This window comes from Electrophorus electricus, chromosome 5 (genome assembly GCF_041902795.1).
Source record: "Electrophorus electricus isolate QZ-2024a chromosome 5, ASM4190279v1, whole genome shotgun sequence".
Taxonomy (NCBI): Eukaryota; Metazoa; Chordata; class Actinopteri; order Gymnotiformes; family Gymnotidae; genus Electrophorus; species Electrophorus electricus.
The window spans coordinates 8248295-8265794 of record NC_137501.1 but is presented as its reverse complement, the minus strand read 5'-3'; the positions used below and the strand labels follow the sequence as shown (position 1 = coordinate 8265794).

At 40.3% G+C, this 17500-nt stretch overlaps 1 protein-coding gene across 1 annotated transcript in view; it reads right to left on the bottom strand.

Moving 5' to 3' along the window:
- The window catches only part of tmem8b (transmembrane protein 8B), a 97839-nt gene that overhangs the window by 38342 nt on the left and 41997 nt on the right, over positions 1 to 17500 (bottom strand). Inside the window, exons 4-5 of the mRNA XM_035530385.2 lie at positions 16162 to 16295; positions 12970 to 13238 (exon numbers count right to left, since the gene is read on the bottom strand). Of these exons, the coding sequence (XP_035386278.1) occupies positions 12970 to 13238; positions 16162 to 16295 (403 nt within the window). The remainder of the gene's footprint in view (positions 1 to 12969; positions 13239 to 16161; positions 16296 to 17500) is intronic.

Sequence of the window (17500 nt, the reverse complement as noted above, 5' to 3'; positions counted from 1 at the left end):
CTGACTCTTTGATGTAGGTAAAGTTTGCCCCTTGAGCTTTAAAGTGATTTGTGCGTTTTCACTCTGGCACCTGTAACTGGCCTGTAAATACAGCCCTGTTAATTAGAACTTACTTCTTAGGATAAACCCTGGCTTTCTGAGATTTGCCAGTAGGTGAGTTATGAGGTGATCTCTTAAACCAATGAAATACTGTCATGGGTGGCCGACCTCCCAGCAGGAGGAACACGCCCACTTGCTGGGAGGACCACAGTACACACCTACTCCACTCCCAATCACCAGCCTACTGACCATGTGCACCTGTCCATTGTTTCTCCCTTCCACTATTTCAACTCGCAGGTCAGCAGGGACGGCGCTGCACATTAGTGGATTACCTGTTGGAGAACCGACATGGAAAACCATGACAAGTTCACTTACCTTTTGTTTCATTTTTGTTGCTATATGCTAGTGCCTTTAGTTATGGTAAATAAAGAGAACATTCTAGTAACCACACCTCTTGCTCCATCTGTGCCGCCAGCGTCACAAATACAAGGTATTCACTTTGACATGTATATAACCCAGTGACATGCTAAGGTATTAATAATCAGTGGAAAGCAACTAGTAGTTCATTCCAGAAGGATGACAAATGGGCGTCTGTCTCCAGGCGTTCGGCTGGACAGAGGAGCTGAAAAATAGGACTGTCTGGCCTAAAACCAGACATCTGGCTCAAAACCAGATGTCTGGCCACCCTACTAATGGCCCTGCTAATGCTGGTCAGAATAGCTGGGTTCTGTTCCTAGCTTCATTTTATCTTTTAGGTCTGGATAACTTGTCAGGCTTGATCTTGTCTCTTTGTTCCTTTATGTCACTGCAAGCCTATCACCAGTAAACACCTCCGAGCACAAAAATCCTTCATCTTCAGTCTTCAGTGAGTCTTCTTTCCCTGTGACAGTTTATGGTTTTAAAAAATCCTGGGTTGCTCTAACATGTATTTAATATTTCACACACAATTTTTATTTATTTATTTATTTTTACCTTGAAGGCATCTGAAAGTTGTGTGTTCACAACTGCACACCTCGGGAATATCACAGCATGATTTCAGAGTCATGTTATTCTCTTTTGAATGTGAATTACTCAACAAACTAGGCATGAAGTTCCACTTGTGAGTGGTAAGAAGACTGGCATGTCACATCTCAACAACTTTATCTCATCCTTTGTGGCAACTACAAAGTGAAACAAGATGTTCCTCCCATAAATGTGGACAAAATGTCAGATGAAAGAGAAGTGATGGTCCACCAAAGTATTTGCGGAAATCATCCGTGGCAGCATCATAGAGGTAAAATGTCCATGTGATTTTTTTTTTTCTCCTGAATGGGAAATATACTGAGCCAAAGAATGTTTTGAGATGTACTTTCCAGGCATGGAGATGAAAGCAGTCTGAGCACCCCTGCAGACCCCAAAGCAGCACTATTCTTATCAAATGCTCAGATTCAGAGGCTGGAATGCCCCCCCCCCCCTCTGACAGACTACAGACTTCGAAGATGTGAGAGGCTTCACATGCAAATGTGAAAAAAAAAAATTGTCGCTAGTAATGACAAGTATTGTCACATGATGACAGCATCGACAGGATCAGACGTGGAGGTCAAACAGCAAAAAGCTACAAAATAAATTCATAAACTGTGCCTCATAAACTGGGTGTGTGAAAGAATCCATTTGATTTCCTACGACATTACTCTTGGCTGATTATTACATTAAAAATTACACTGCAATTAACTTCAGCAGCAATGATATAAAAAAGTTGCCAGTTCAAACCTCACCACCGCCAAGTTGCCACTATTGGGCCCCTGAGCAAGGCCCTTAACCCTCAATTGCTCAAGTTGTACTCAATAATTGTAATTGTAAGTTGCTTTGGATAAAAGCATCAACTAAATGCCATGAATGTAAATGTAAATGTAAAAGGATAACCGCTCTTTCAACTGATGTAATATTATTTTGCTTTTACGGTGCTTTTGTCTTGCCTCATGCAAGTGCTTTTAATATGCCTGACATATGGAAAGAAAACAAATATATGCAACTATCATAATTCCCTGATCAAGTAGCTTGAAATGGCCGATAAAAACTGCCCTGCACTTTTGCCAAGGTATTTCTTACAGAGCGATGCTCCGCATGCTTACGCTCATGATTTACTCACTTTCAGATCAATCCGTAACGCCCTTCTGCCATATCGGATAAGCTCTGCAGCATCTGAGACATCCTTCTAACTTGTTTGCTTTGCTGTGTTGAGCTCACTGCAGGTAATTAGTTTACTGAGACCGACATCCCGCACAGCCGCCTGAGCGCTGCTTTGTTTGTCTAACTGAGTGCACAATTTAACTGGGAGGCCTGTGGCCATATCAACACAAGTACTGACCGAGTACGTTTGGGCCATAAACAGAAAGAAAACATTTGCTTGGAGAACAGTGCATTTTGCTGCTTCTATGAAGTCCTTTTAAAAAATTTTTATCTCTCTGAAAAAAAAAAGGTGTATGCATGATCGTGAAGTTACAATTGTATAAATATGTATTATTTATTATTAATTTAATTTATACAACATACCTTTTCTTTAAATCAATTCATTCAAGATTATAGTCTGCAAATACATTCCTACTGTTTTCATTTGTGAGAATATTGCATCCAATATGCATCGGAAATTGGAAGATAAAACAGACAACTCACAAAGGTATAATTATAGCAAGTAATGGTGAGTGCTGAGCAAAAGGGTCTTTATCTGAGAGGAAATAATGCTGTATGGAGTGGGGGCAGCTGCTATACATTATCATTTGCAAACGCTACTGATAAGAAATATTTGAATATGAAAACAATTTGCTGTAATGAAAGTTTTTTTTCTTTCTCTGTTTTAATTACTCCAAAAAGGCAAAGCCAGAAAGTCAGGTCATTCAATCAAAGGAAATAACAATTCTGCAGTTTTATCAAGGGAAATATTCATATACATAGCTTCAAGAATGTATGTGTATGTGACTGTGAGTGTATTTGTGTGTGTATCTTCATGGTTTACTTTAACATTCATAGAGGCACTGAAAACTAATGAGTGCTCCTTATGCCCACTGCTGCACTGTGCCTACAGCCTCTCATTCAGCCCACTGAAAAATGATCAAGCTTTTTGTCATTTGAATGGACTTGTGCTGTGTGTAATCTATTATGAAGTGAAATATAATTTCAATATAGTAGGTAAGCACAGTTTAGAAAAAAAGTAGAGTCAGAGTAGGGTCAAGAGACAGGAAATGTAGATTTCAGGTCACTGTTTAAGGACACAGAGACAACGTTGTAGTTATGTCAACGACGGCATGTCACTGTCCTCTCACTGCAGTTGATGCAGGCCACTTTTGGATGTCCTGGATGTGTAGTATTATTTGTAAGGATAATCACAAGTGAAGATTAATGGAGAGTTTTGAGGGTGCATCAGAGGTGCCCTACTCCTAAGCTTGGATTCATATTAAACATTTGGGAAGCTATCTGAAATGTGCTCAAATTGGAATGATCCCATTAGAGGGGACCGAAATGTGCTGCTTAGCCATGGCAATGACCAGTGTTTGATATGGTGAAGCACCTCTGGCCATTTCTGACTTTAGGCAGGCGGGAATACATGCCAGTGGTTTCCAGCTGGCACTGACACTCGCAGTAGAGATGGGGGGGGGGGGGGGGGGTGTAATATTTTGTCTGACTGCCTTTGCCATCGTGCATCAATCACAGCGGCAGGAATCAGACATGGCTGCCTCTCATTATTGCCTGCCATCAGCTCCCGTCGATGTGTCAACTTCGAGGGCAACTGCTGCTTTGTCTCCCCTTGCGGCTGTTTGATCTCTCTGCTGACATGTGCTCCCTCTCGCCACCTCCGAGAAAGGTCCATATCCACAAAGATGCTCAAGTCTTCATCCCCAAGGCTGACACATTGACTGAGCCTCTTCAGGCCAGGTCAGTCTATAGACAACCTCAAAGCTTCACAAACCGAACTTTATGAATCCAATTTTGCCCTTAGCCCGTGCATTCTGTGCTGCCTTTTCCCCTGAGATCTCTCTTCTGCAATTTGGGAGGGGGGCATTGAGAGTCAATAAAAATGCAATCCGCCTGTGTGAAATCGTTTTATGGCTCCATGAAGGTTGGTCATTGCAAAGTCATGGCTATTGCTGTGCAATATATGCCAGGATATGCAATAAAGTAACTGGCCTTAGGTAAAAAGAACATAGCATCCAGTATTGTCAAAACAGGGAAAATTCCTTCAAATCGCAGGTGCAATTGACCTGAACATACCTCCCCTGTCCATCATTTAGAGGCTATTATATTTTATTGAGGATGCATGTTGTGCTGTGAGGGGGTAGTGGGTGTAGTGGATATAATGAATATATTTACAACTGGCATACTGTATAGATTAACAAAAGTCTAATACAAGAAAAATCTAGCAATGCAGGCATCTCGCTGATTGCCTCAAATAATGAACAGGGAACTGTTAGAATCATTATGTTATGACACATCATTTTGTTCTCATTTTTCACAATTTCACCAACTCATCAGCACTACCAACACCTGACCATTACTCCCACACACCTGTTTCTCATTGCAGTTTTTGTCCAATTCCAAAATATATTGGCTCACTCTTTCTGCAGTCTGAGAAGACTTACCAGTTCCTTTTGTAGTTCTGGGCATTTCTAATTACTCATAGCTTGAATGCTGATATTTAGGCTTGCCTGCTCTGTGGTGTTTGTTGATCGATCCTGTTTTCACTTCTTGTCTACCTGCTGCATTAATGAAGTGATTCTGCATTGATATCTAAGCCCTTTGACCCTTTTTACATGAAGAGTCTAGGGAGTCTCCCACAAACAGATAACAAATACTAACCATCACTTTAAACAGTGGCTAGTAGTTCATATCTTAAATGATTAAAATGCTTAAAATGAAAATGCTTATGAGGGAATGAGCCTTGTGGTGCATTATAGGTTAAGACACAGAAAGTCATCGGTTTAGGAGTGGAGCTGGATTATACTGTAGCATGATCCCCTCACAGCAATGTAAAGAGTTTGCCATCTCTCCAGGTAAAATCATTTGCATTCGAATGCTAAGGAAAAAAAACCTAAAATAAATATTGAAGTTGTAAGGTTCCACTAATGCAAACCTCAACAAAGGTGACAAAATAAAGTTAACATGTGTTGTGTATGGTAAATCTTTCATCACCTTTGCTGATGCTTCAATTACAAGCATGTGACAGAGAGTGTTCATAATGTGTCTGGAAGGCGTGGCCCATTGTGTTGGAAAATGTTTTGCAGAATCCCGAGACTGTCAACTTCAATTTAGCTGCCAGAGTGTCACTCAGCCAAGGAAGGGAGATGAGGGCTCCCCCAAGCCCAGAGCTAATGAGTGATGATCACAATTAAAGATACTATCAAGAGAGCAGCTGCGATGTTACCAACGGCAACCACATGAGTGAAGAGAAAACAGGGTGTGCAGACATGGAAAATTTTATGCTACATAGAAGCAAGTGTGATTTTAACAGAATGCTTCTATTAAACCAGGACTGAAAAATTAACCAAAGCCCTGTCTCATTCATATATCTCTCCACAAACTGTATTTTAACTGGCCATTAAGGCAATTAGCCCCATTGGTGATTGTTAAAGCGTAACTATTTTGTATTTAAGGAAGAGGGTGAAAGCAAGCGAAAAAGAATACAATGAAAGCCAGAAAACAGTTTGCATGGGCTAGCTACGAGCCAGCAGTGGTGCTATTGTTTGAGCCGTTGCTATGACTCATTACAAGACCCAAGGAAGCTGGGTCCTTTTTACATTCTAATGAATAATATTTGTGGCAGCAGAAACTGTTGGACTGGAGATCAGTATTCTTATTTCTAAACACCTGAAAAAGAGGCCTGTGACTCACAACAAAAAAGAAGCAAAGACATGAAGAGAAACACTGCCAAAGGTAAAACACTGTCAGTGTAGTGTGGGTGACATCGCTGGGAATATGTGATCTAGTCCTCTCCTTCTCAGTCTCTGCCTCAGCTCTAGGCTCTTTTTCATCACTGGCACCCATGTGTTTTTAATTATACTACCATGGCCTGTGTATATACAGAATGATGTGTGTCTTTCACCGCATGCTTGCTGAGGTTCTGATCACATCTACTCCCATCACTTAGCCATGGTCCTCTTTCAGGTACATTTTCCTACATTTTTTTGCTTCGGTCTGCCTGTTGCTGGTTCACCTCTGCATTTGAACACTCGCCCTGTTTGGACAGCAACTCCATGAAAAGGCTTTAAGAAAGCCACTCGACCATATCCAGCTTGCAGCCTCCAGTTCCCATATATTACACTTACAAAATGGTTCAGGTTAAGCAATAGTCCTGAGGCAGTTTGCACTCCCTTCAGCACACAAATAATGGTTTGGTAAGGTGAGGAATGAAAGTCCCCTAGCTACAAAAGATCACCAGTAGCTAGCTATGGATAAAAAACAGCAAAGAAAAAAGTCATGTAGTTCAGGCTTGAAGAGACTACAAATGATCAAGAAAATACTGACCAGGAAGCTTGAGGCCAAGCTCATAAAACGTTAATGCCTGTCTGAAGTGAAAAACAAATTTGTTTTGTCTGTGTCTCCTCATTTGTTTTGACATGCAGCATTTTGAGGACATGGGTTCATGATTCAGGTAGCTGAACAGAATATTTTCTCATCCGTAGAGAAGTGAAGGATCGTGGCATTTCAAAGAGATTTAAGACATCACGGCATTCCCTATAAAGTTAAATGAAAGGTTAATTCACTAGTCACTTTATTAGAAACATCTACCTTGTACCTACATTCACTGGCCACTTTATTTGGTCCACTGCTTGCATTTTATAGACATATAATTTCAGACGTTAGCCCATCTGTTGGCATTCACAGATTGTTAGCAATCATTTACCCTTTGTTGTCTCTGACCACAGGGCCACTGCTGACTGGGTGTTATCTAGGTAGCAAGGTGGCCATTCTCAACACAGGACTAACACTGACACAGTAGTGGCATGGTTTGGTATGTTGAGTTGGGACAAGTTTATCTGACACAGCAGTGCTGCTTCTGTTTTTGAGGTCAGGGTCTATAAAAGACCTGTCACCGAAAAGTATCCAGGCAACAGTGTTCTGAAGTCAGAAAATGACTAGTGATTAAGGGCCTGAGGAAAGTTAATACAAACTAAGCATGGAAACAGATGCACTATAGACATTGTACACGTACAAGGTTTGAGTGTAGGGCAAGTGAAATTCTGTTATACTGTATCCATTCATAACATTGCTATCGACCACAATCTAACAAGGAATCAAATTCGATAATAGGTTACCGGTTCACTTCATCAGAGCAACACATTGAGTTTTAATTAACTGCCAAATCATTTTTCTGCGATGGTAGCACTTGCTTTAACATAGATAAAACACAACTTATAAGAAGAGCCAGAGAGGAAATTGCAACCTGCTCCTTTAGCATCTGGATGGCCCACAAACTCACACACATAGATTCCAGTTTGGAAAGTTTCTGTTGAATCTCTAGATGTTTTTTTTTTTACTTTCCCCTGACCCTGTGTGTATTGCTGCTTAAGGAGCTTGGCCAGTGTGGGAAGGAGAGTGGGAAAATGAGGGGTTCAGCTGGTGGCTGGCCAGCTTTCAAGAGCCCAGAATCATGGCAAGGTGCCAGCTTCTGCTATTTTCTGAAATCGATCTGAGGAGGAGGGCAGAGCAGGACACCGCGGGGAACAATTAGGTCTGACAAAAACGCTGACCGAAAAAGTTGGATTTTTGAGGGGGAGGGGGTGGGGGATGCTACAAGGTCATGGTTTACAGGGTGTGGACTTTAACAGGCAGCCAGACCAGAATGGCTTACCAGAGTACTGGGTCAGTGAAAGCCTTGTTTAATTATTAGTGGGGGGGGTTTCGCAGAAAATGAGGCAGAATGAAGCAGAAGCCCAAGAAAGGGAGACCTTCATGCATCTTCAGCTATTGTTTGTGCTGACAGCTTTCAAGCTCCAGGCTCTTCTTCAGCAAATCAGAGGCACAGTTAACCGGGCACACGTTTGATAGATTGAATCACTCAATCCAAAGTTTTCCACATTTCCCACGCTTTGTATCACTGGCTTGCAGGATAGCGATGCACCATGCAATGAGTTAAAACACAAAATAAATTCTACATCGATGATCAGTGTTTTTTGGCCATCTTTAAATTTGTCAGCAATAATGGCATCTGAGCTTGTTTCTGAAGCTACGTGTCACACTTCCAGCCTCGACTGGTCCCATATACGACTGTGAGTAGAATTTTCTTTCTGTTCATAAAACTTTGTTTACAAACCCTGCTAGCACAAAATGTGTGTACTTTTTTTGTCATATGTAACCTTGCCTTTCTGTTTCTGGGTTACACCTTGCAGTGTAATCTTATATGTTTTCCTCAGCCAGCCAGGATGTTGCTGGCAGCTGTGTACATCAGTATTTTTTTTTCTCAAAATATTTTAGAGTTTTTCTTTTGCTATGCAAAACTCTGAGCTATGGCTCCGTTCCTGTACATTTGCTCATTGCCCCCAAGCCTTATTATTATTTGTATTAATTAGGCAATGGCGTTAATCATAAGGTGATAGGTGACATCAAAGGGGTTCAGCCTCAGTGCTGTTAATTCCCTCCTTCAAAAACTTCAGTCCTTTCCAGAAAAACTTTCCATGTACAGAGTTGGACTCTAATCAAAACTGTTGTAGTACACAGAAAAAAATGTTAATTTTGACTTTTGCCATCAGTATACTTTTAAACGGCAATGCTTGTTCATTTTCAAGCACTGAGTAACAATTTACACTCTCTAAAAGATACTATTTGACAATTGTCTGCCTATCATTGCCGCCATCTGTTTATTTACATTGTAAAATTAACAGCACAAGTTTCAGAAGGTGAATGTCACTTTAAATTAAAAATCTGCTCCTCCTCGTCTTTTTCATCGCTATATCAGAACCAGGACTAACGAGGCCTTTGGTCATGAAATAATAAACGGGTCAGCCTCCCCCTCTATAATAAACTCCGTCATTAAGGGTGCGTGCTATAAAACGCAGCTGTGATCCCCCGATCATGTGAAATATAAGCACCTACTAACCAGCAGGACCACTCCATTAACTTGCACTCCCATGCTTTGGTGTACTTTGGAGTGCCAGCAGTGTCAGTAGTAAAACATTCCGCCACCAATTTAAACGTGCCGAATGATATATAAACGTATATTAAAAAAAAGGTTCATATCAACGTTCGCATTTTGGAACTGCAGCTTGATGGAGCAGGCCAGGCTCTCGGTCTCGAGAGCAATAAACTGCAGCGCAGTAACTCCATGCTCGATTTATTAATGGCTCGATACACAATGCAATTTGAGAGGCAGACAGGTTTCGCCCCCTTCTCCTCACCCAGAGCAATAACACGCTCCGTGGGTAGATCGGCCCATCATAGCCAATTGTTTCCCTCGCGCATGCTTCGCCTAAGCTGGTCTGAGAGCTTTTCAGCCTCATTGGACATCAATGGTCCTCCCCCGATCCCCGCTTACCTTCCCTGGGCAGTGACGGCACCGAGCATCATGGCAAGAACAAAGAGCTTTTGGAGAGCCCAGAGAAAGCATACGCACACAGAAGCCTAATGAAAAACGGAAGAAAGGGACGAGCCCTAATGAGTAGATGTGCTTTGCACGTGCTGATGACATCGCTGTGTAGTTGTTGCCGAGTTAACACAGAGCAGCGAAAGATTCTGAAGCTGTAGTCTGTGATTTCTTAGCTGGCACATGGCCCAGTGGTGCACAATCTGGTCGGGGTAACATTTTGGCATTGCACAGAATCTAATTAAACAAGCAAGGTAAATGGTCCATTGCTTCCAGAGTATTATGTTCTCTATTCAAATGTTTTAATTACTTCACTTTTTGCAGCTGCTTTTGTGGTCTAACTGTATGCGGATTCAATCTTCCAACTTAACATAGCAAAGCTTTCCATTATATGGTCAGTATGGAGTGCATTCTTAGAGTGTGTTGCTATGTTACTCCTTTTTAAACAGTTTGCTTCTACCATCCGATTAGTTACTCTTGCAGTCTAATTGGAGTTCTTCAAGTAAACCTGGTTGAAGTCATCTGCTTGGGGAAAGGTTTTTTTTCCCTCTTTCTCTTACCTTTTTACTCATACTATAATGTTGTGGGGTTTATTTTGGAAACTGCATTGTGATTTGTGCTAGTTTGTTTGTGCTAGTCCAGCACTCAGGTTAAACCAAACACTGAAGTCTCCATTTGTATGGGAGTCCAGAGTAGTCCTGCTTTTCTTTCTGCTGACATAGTGGACTTTCCTGCCAGCCAGTAAAAAAATAAATGCTATGGTTTTCTTTTCATCCCCATGCAATGCTGGCCTGGTTTCATTAGCTTCAATATACGCCTGTAACTGTAGAAACACTTGGGCAATTTTTTTGTAATCTTACCATGTCTAGGCTGCACAAATACAGTGTTGCTCAGGTTATCTACGTGTGGAAAACTCTGTGTTGGTTATTAACTGGGAATGAGAAAAGGGTATATTGTTTTGTTTTTCTAACATGAAGCCTGACCTTAATGTTTTCTCATACAAATCTCTAAAACAACAGGCAAACCTGCTTACATAGTAGCAACTACATAGTCTGTGTAGTATGTTGTAAGTTGTAGTTATATGTTCTATGTTGTAGTAATTTAACCAGACTATGATGGTTAAATTCTCTACTTTAAATAGCTAATTTCAATGTGACCAAAGCAAACTGTCAATTTTCTTGGCACCGAAAAGGATGACATATACTTTGATTCTGTAGCTATTAGCCAGTGGATATGAAAATTCATTTTTGAGGCTGGCTTCCCTTCTGATGGTGTGCTTCATAATTTCTCCATTATCTGTAATTCTAATGTGCTATTCTCATGAAACTGAATAAAGGCACTTTGTCACCACTGGGCATTCATTTCAACCTATGTGGGAGTGTTTCACAGCTAGGTATTAAAAAGGAACTGGATATTGTTCATTAAAATGTATATTTGGCCTCTTTTTTGTTGCTTATGCTGTTGTCTGCATTTCCATTCACACGTCCATCAGATAGTCTTAAAAGGTTCATTCAGTTGTTTTCAAATTTGCCTAGATGGAAAGCGTCTTCATATCCGTCTCTCTGTATTACACAGAACAAAGGAATTAGGCACATTGTTGCTGCTAATCTTTGAATTATATTAGCCTACGTTCAAGATGCAAGCTAGATAAGTCAAGATGAATGACGAATCGCTGAAAAAGAGAAACTGAGGCAGCATTAGTTACCAAATATTAGGGATGCTAAGTGTACTGATTTACAGGACATGGATTTTCAGTTTGTACATTTTTGTTGTTCATATGGGAACAAATAGAAAAGCCAAGAGAGAATGCCACCCTCTTTGACAGATAAAAACTCAGGTACACTGTTAGGGTGTACATTCCATGCTCTGCTGCAACAGTATGGTGCAGGTGATTGCATTGAATCTCTCATCTATTTCACAGTTTCTGCACAATCCAATTGTAGTATTTATCACATTCGCTAAAGATGCAGAGTGTGGAGGAATTCATCAACACTTCATTGTACCATCAGGCAGAATAACGGTGTCGATTCTATTCCTTGACGGTGGCCTTGTCTGAGCCCAGTGAGTATCCCAATTTCTTACCAAGATTTATGACACAGCTGCTGTCACCAGACCATTTCACCACTCCACCTGGTTCAAACGGGGAAAAATGCTCTTTGCAATGAAATCCCAGTGTTCTGAAGGCCCGTACTATGCCCAAATGCTTTAATTGGTAAGCAATCAGGTGCTGACACCCAGCAATGGTTAGGAGCCATATGCTGTCAACATTTGTGGCTATAAATCCCAATAAAGAATTAATGGATCCCGTGTCAAGTCATCAAGCTGTTCTGCTTTAGTCTTGATGGTGCCAGGCTGAAATGTTTCCATCAACCCTGGCATGGCTCGGAGTGTCCGAACATTGCATCATGCCATGGGGCACGCATGGGTAGAATCCCCTGCCAGCAAAATGGCCTTGAGCAGATTCATTCCCCAGCAGCTCGTTCTTGCCATGGTTCTCGGGTCATCTCGAGGATTCCCTGTTGCAATGTGCCTGTCTCCCATCACGTGAAGGCATGTCTGCATTGAAGTGCGCCACTGCAAGGTGTCACGCCACATGATAGGGCCACAGTTGGGCAAAAAGTGTCCACTTATTGGTGAGGAACTGATGGGTTTTTTGTTGGGTCCACTGTTGCAGATATAAACAGCAGGAGTGAGTTACTGACTCTTTTTAAAGCCAATTAAAACATTAAAAAAGGTAAAAGGGGATAGATTAAAGGGCAACCTCATTGAAAAATATGCCACAACAGTTTTTTCACTTAATTGTTATGATAGTACAGGAGATACAACAGAGCATCTTTTTGAACTCCTCATTTTTGTTCACTTTCACCAGTAGCTTTACTTGGCAAGCTGCGACATTTCATCATCATTTGGTATGTCACCTTGACATACCAAAAAATGGCTGAGTTACAAAGTCATTTGTCATAACGTGTCATAATGTAATTTGTCCCCACAAAGTGTCATGATGGCCTAATCTCACTTAAATTCTGTGTCACTTGACATAGTTGTTGTCATCTTGACATCAAAGTTGACAAAACCAATTTTTATGGAAGCTGATGCTTTTTAGAATAAGTATTTATAAATGTTTATGTGTGTTTAAGTCAGTTGTCATGAAGGGCACCTTATGTAGGTGTCATGTAGCCTTCTAAACAGTGCCCTTCAGTAGTTTTACCCTGACCTGTTTAAACTGTTATAAATGACTATGTAATATTATGTATATGTCATTATCTGACTACAACATAATCAAACAGCAGAGTAATTGGACAGCCTACTGTTCAAACCCCAGTCTCATGAAAGCATTACTTTTCTTAAGAATGTCATTTAAGATGTCTGTAAGACCTTACCTTTAACCTGGACACCGATGCGAAAGTACACATCTGCCGGGCTGAGGTAGCGCTCCACCAGGATGTAATACCACTGCTCCCAGGACAGCAGTGGCATCTCTAGTTCGCAGGGCTTGCTCTCTCTGCAGTCAACAGCACTGGAGTTGTGTACAGGTGGAGCCCTGGCTCGCATCTTCACCAGCACAGGGCAGCCTTCATTGCTCCGGTTTCTGGTGCTGCAGTCCCCCAGCTGAACCTTCACCAAAGAGATGTAGCTAGGAATGAATACCCTGCAGGACAGCGAGGAAAGGAGTTAGGTGAGGCAGAGCCTATTATCCAGTGTTGTTAATACAGACATATTTGCTCACATTTATGAATGTATATGCATGGTACAGGAAGAGGGATGCTTCCTCAGCAGGACAGATTAAAGAAGCACCCTCAGGCCATCCCAACATATTTATAGAGTACTGTTATTATCCAAAAGCCCAGCAATCTCTGAGGTTAGAAATTCTGCTAACTGCACTATACTGTATGCTGTGATCACTGCACATCAGATTGGTAAAAAAAAAAAAAAAATTAAAAAAAAAAAAAAAGAATAAACCCCTAGTGCATTTAATTCTCCCTTTAATGCCTTTTATATTTATCTTATATTTACATAACATATAATCAAAATCAGTATCAGTAATTGCTGTCCTGTAATTTTAATGCATCTATGATATAATAATGCGCATTAATTTTGATTCAGGGGTAGGGATGCAAATTTATTCTTGAGCCTCTGGACTGCAATTATCTAACACTTGTTTATGTGGAACAAAGAGATAAAAAGCCCTTTAGGTAGCTTTTCACCACACATTCATTTATAGATTAAATACCCTGAGAATAGTACCCAGCAAACATAACATGCTATAACATAGCTTCATACTGGCCAAAATGTATGACTTGGTGGACCATTATCATTAACATATCAATACCTGTTTAGAGTCAAGATGACGGAGCTATAAGATTTGACATATTTTGCTGAATTGCGCAGAGAAGCGTAGGTTATTCATAAGATTAATGCGAGTTGTCCTTTTTTTACCCAAGGCAAAATTGCTTCTCTCTCCTATTTTTTAGTTTGATAATTAAACAATGTGAAAAACACATCAAACACTTAATCAGACAAAAAGCAATTTGTTTATACAATCCATCAAGAACATAAATAGGTTACTTTGAATTTAAACAGTGTCTCCCTCTCTCTTCTCTCTCTCTCCCTCTCTTTCTCTCAAAGAAGAAAACTTTTGTTCAGGATTTAATGTTCTATCTTCTTTTTTATTTTCTGCACCATTATGTTTATTTCACAATTGATTAAATAAAATCAATTACTGAGTAATATGTATTCTGATGAAAGCTTAACTTAATCAAATGAAAACTTAATTTAATTGTTCATTGAGCCTTGGTGCATATAACAAGACCATAATTTAGTGGGCAAATCTGTAAATCCCAAATGCCTTTCTTTGTAGCCTTTCAGTAAATGCTGCAGAGAATTCCATGAAATATAAGAGAGGCCTACAGACTTCAGTGTTATCAAATGACCTTTGAAATCCAACAATGTTAAATCAAACATTCATAAAACCACATTAAGTATTATGATTCCTTAGATTCTTTATAAACATATCTTAGGTAGAGGGAATCTTCTGTAAAATGCTGTATGCAGGATATAGAATGATGAAGGTAAAGTTCATGTGTGTGTGCATGGATGTGCATGTGTGTATGTGTGAGTGTGTGTATAAGTGTGTGTGACTCTGAGACATAGAGACATATTGCTGTTGGTATGCTGAGCTGTACTACAAATGGCATAGGCATCTTAATCAGCATCACTGAAGCTCTTAAACCAGACATTAGATTGATGGGTGTGGAGTCTACCTGTGGAAAAATGAGCCACTCGGCATCATCTAATCACAGAACAATCAACCATTCCCAGCTGGGCTTCCGCGGGAGTTCATTTGCGTACTTGTGCATGCTAGCCTATGTGGGTTTGTGAATGCAGTGAGTCAATACATTTGTGTGTGTGTGTGCATTTGTATGTGTGTTTGAGTCTGTCTGTATGTGTGCATTCCTGCTGTCAAGGATGCGTGTTGTTCCAGGATGGGGTCATTCCACTTAGATGGAATATTTGGTTGAAATTATATCATTTGTTTTGCATGTAACAGAACTGTAGCAATAGTTTATTCCCTAATCTGCTGTGATTGCTCAACAGTTCATTTAGGCTCTTTTATAAAAAAATTTTTAGATGCACTATGCTGTCACAATAAGAGATTCCATTCCATATCCACTATAAGTGATACGTATATTAAAATGTTACCTGAAGTCCTAGATAAGCTGTATGGCTGGCTTCATATTTTATATCAGCTGTGAAAAAAGCTTGAAGAAGAGGAGAAGAGTTCTGTTCAGTAGAGCTCATGGTAAAGTTCTTAACAAAGATAATGGCAGGCAAAGCGCAGAGATGCTAACTGTGGCTAACTGGACTTTAATGTTACCTTTAAATGATACTCCTTTGTCTCGTCCAGTAGTTAGATAGCAATCATATCTTCAGTATGGATCAGTGTTCAAATATTTCAGGTCAATAAACAATGAACCACTTCGTTAAGCTGTGTAATTATAGCTATTACATGTAGAAAAAAAGAAAGTTTGGCATTGGGAATTGTGACAGAAAATCAGTTGGAAGATGAGGCTTTTTTTCCTTGTGGTGTGTGTCAGTAAAATTGTTTTTTTTGTTTGTTTTTTTAGCTATTGTGTGGCATATGTTAATTGAATAAATCCAATTAATTTAATTTTATAACTGTTTTGGAACAGTGGACATATATGGGTGAGTTGTGGTTTAATGGAACATGCCTGGGTGTTTTCATGTTATTGTTTGGTAGTAAGGTAGAAGACACAGTGGTAGAGGACAACTCTGTCAGGAAGAGTAATGATGGTGTAACTGAAAAGCAGTGTTAAGTGATTGCAGTGGTTGATTGTGTGCAGGTATAAGAGTCCTTGAGTACTCCTTTTGAATGCAGAAAGCTCTTGTGGTACATAGGCTAAGTTTGACATGTCCTGTAGACTCTAGAATATGCAGTCAGGACTGTGGGATAAAATAGGGATTGGCTAAAGGAGGAGGTGTTTGTCTGTGTGTGTGTCTTTGTCCATTGGTCTGCCTGACTGCTTTTGACTGTGTGCAACAAGTCCACTCACTTGTAGAGAACAGATTTATTGTGAACTGGAATCATCTGGTCTATGAAGTAGCCAGGGTATAGCACCGAAATTCCTATCAGCCTCTGGACTATGAGCTGAGGTTGGAAGAGGTACTGACATTCTTCTCGAAGACCCTAAAGAAAAAAACAAAAGGACAAAACAAAGCGTTCAATTTCAAACCTGTTTATCAGAATTTGATATCCAAAGTCAAGACATGCTGTGAAATGAGATAAAAATATCAGAGAAGATGGCAGCTCCAATTAAAACCCAGTTATTATTTTCACTGTGAAGTTATCACAGCACCATCACTTTCCAGAACTTTCATTCATATCTTTTTTTGTGTGACAGCACCTTTACCTCACACTGCTTGACAGTTTACACCTCTCACAAACTACAAATGATTAAAAAAATAAATAAATACATTTGTGAGCATATAGAATTATACTGAGGGGGGACAGTGTGTAAATTTAATTGTTTTTCACTCTGTAGTATGGAATGTGACACTGCAAAATTCCCAGTTAATAATCCCTAGTGTTCCCAGCTGGGCTTGAACAATGTGTTAATTAAACCCTCCAGGCGTTAATTCAACTCAGGGGATGTTTCTGTCCACAGGATCCCAATCTGTCTAAATGTCTCCAAATGTGTTTTTCTTCATTTTGAAAGTATACTGTTTTGCATTTTGGGATTTTCTTATAAAGTGCATCACTTGTACACCCTACTTGTACATCCTCTTCATAATGCAATAATATTACATTGGATTGGATGGATTTTTTGGTCTTTTAGTAGAAAAAATTGGCCCAATTCAAATATGCCTGTGTCTAATCTGTAACTACTCCAGGTTCCACATCTACTGATGTAACACCACAATGACATAACAGAATTCTCTGTACCACAGTCAAAACTCTGGTAGCCTTGTAGGTTTCAAGCATATACAGAAACAGAACCCAGTGTTAAAACTGCCAAAAACAATTTGAGAGTGCCTAAAACAGACCTGTGATTGCAGAGTCTGCTTTTGTTGGAACCAACAGCAGAGGATCACAGTTGGCCGAGGTGCCCAGAACTCCATATTAGTTTCCCAAGTGGTAAAAACACATTAATTTCAGCAGGAGTTAGAGGTGGTGTGGGCACCAATTAAAGAGGAGATGAGCTGTATAGATTTGCAAGGACACATTTTCACAGGGAGATTGCATGGCAGGTTGGGGTGAGGGAGGAGGGTCCAGGGGGAGAAGGGGAATTGTCGTTGGGCTGGGGAGGTAGGGTTGTGGGGGGGCTGTGTAGGAGCTTGTGTTATTTATTATGGTACACCCTGCCAAATTACAATGCAGCATTTCATCATTCA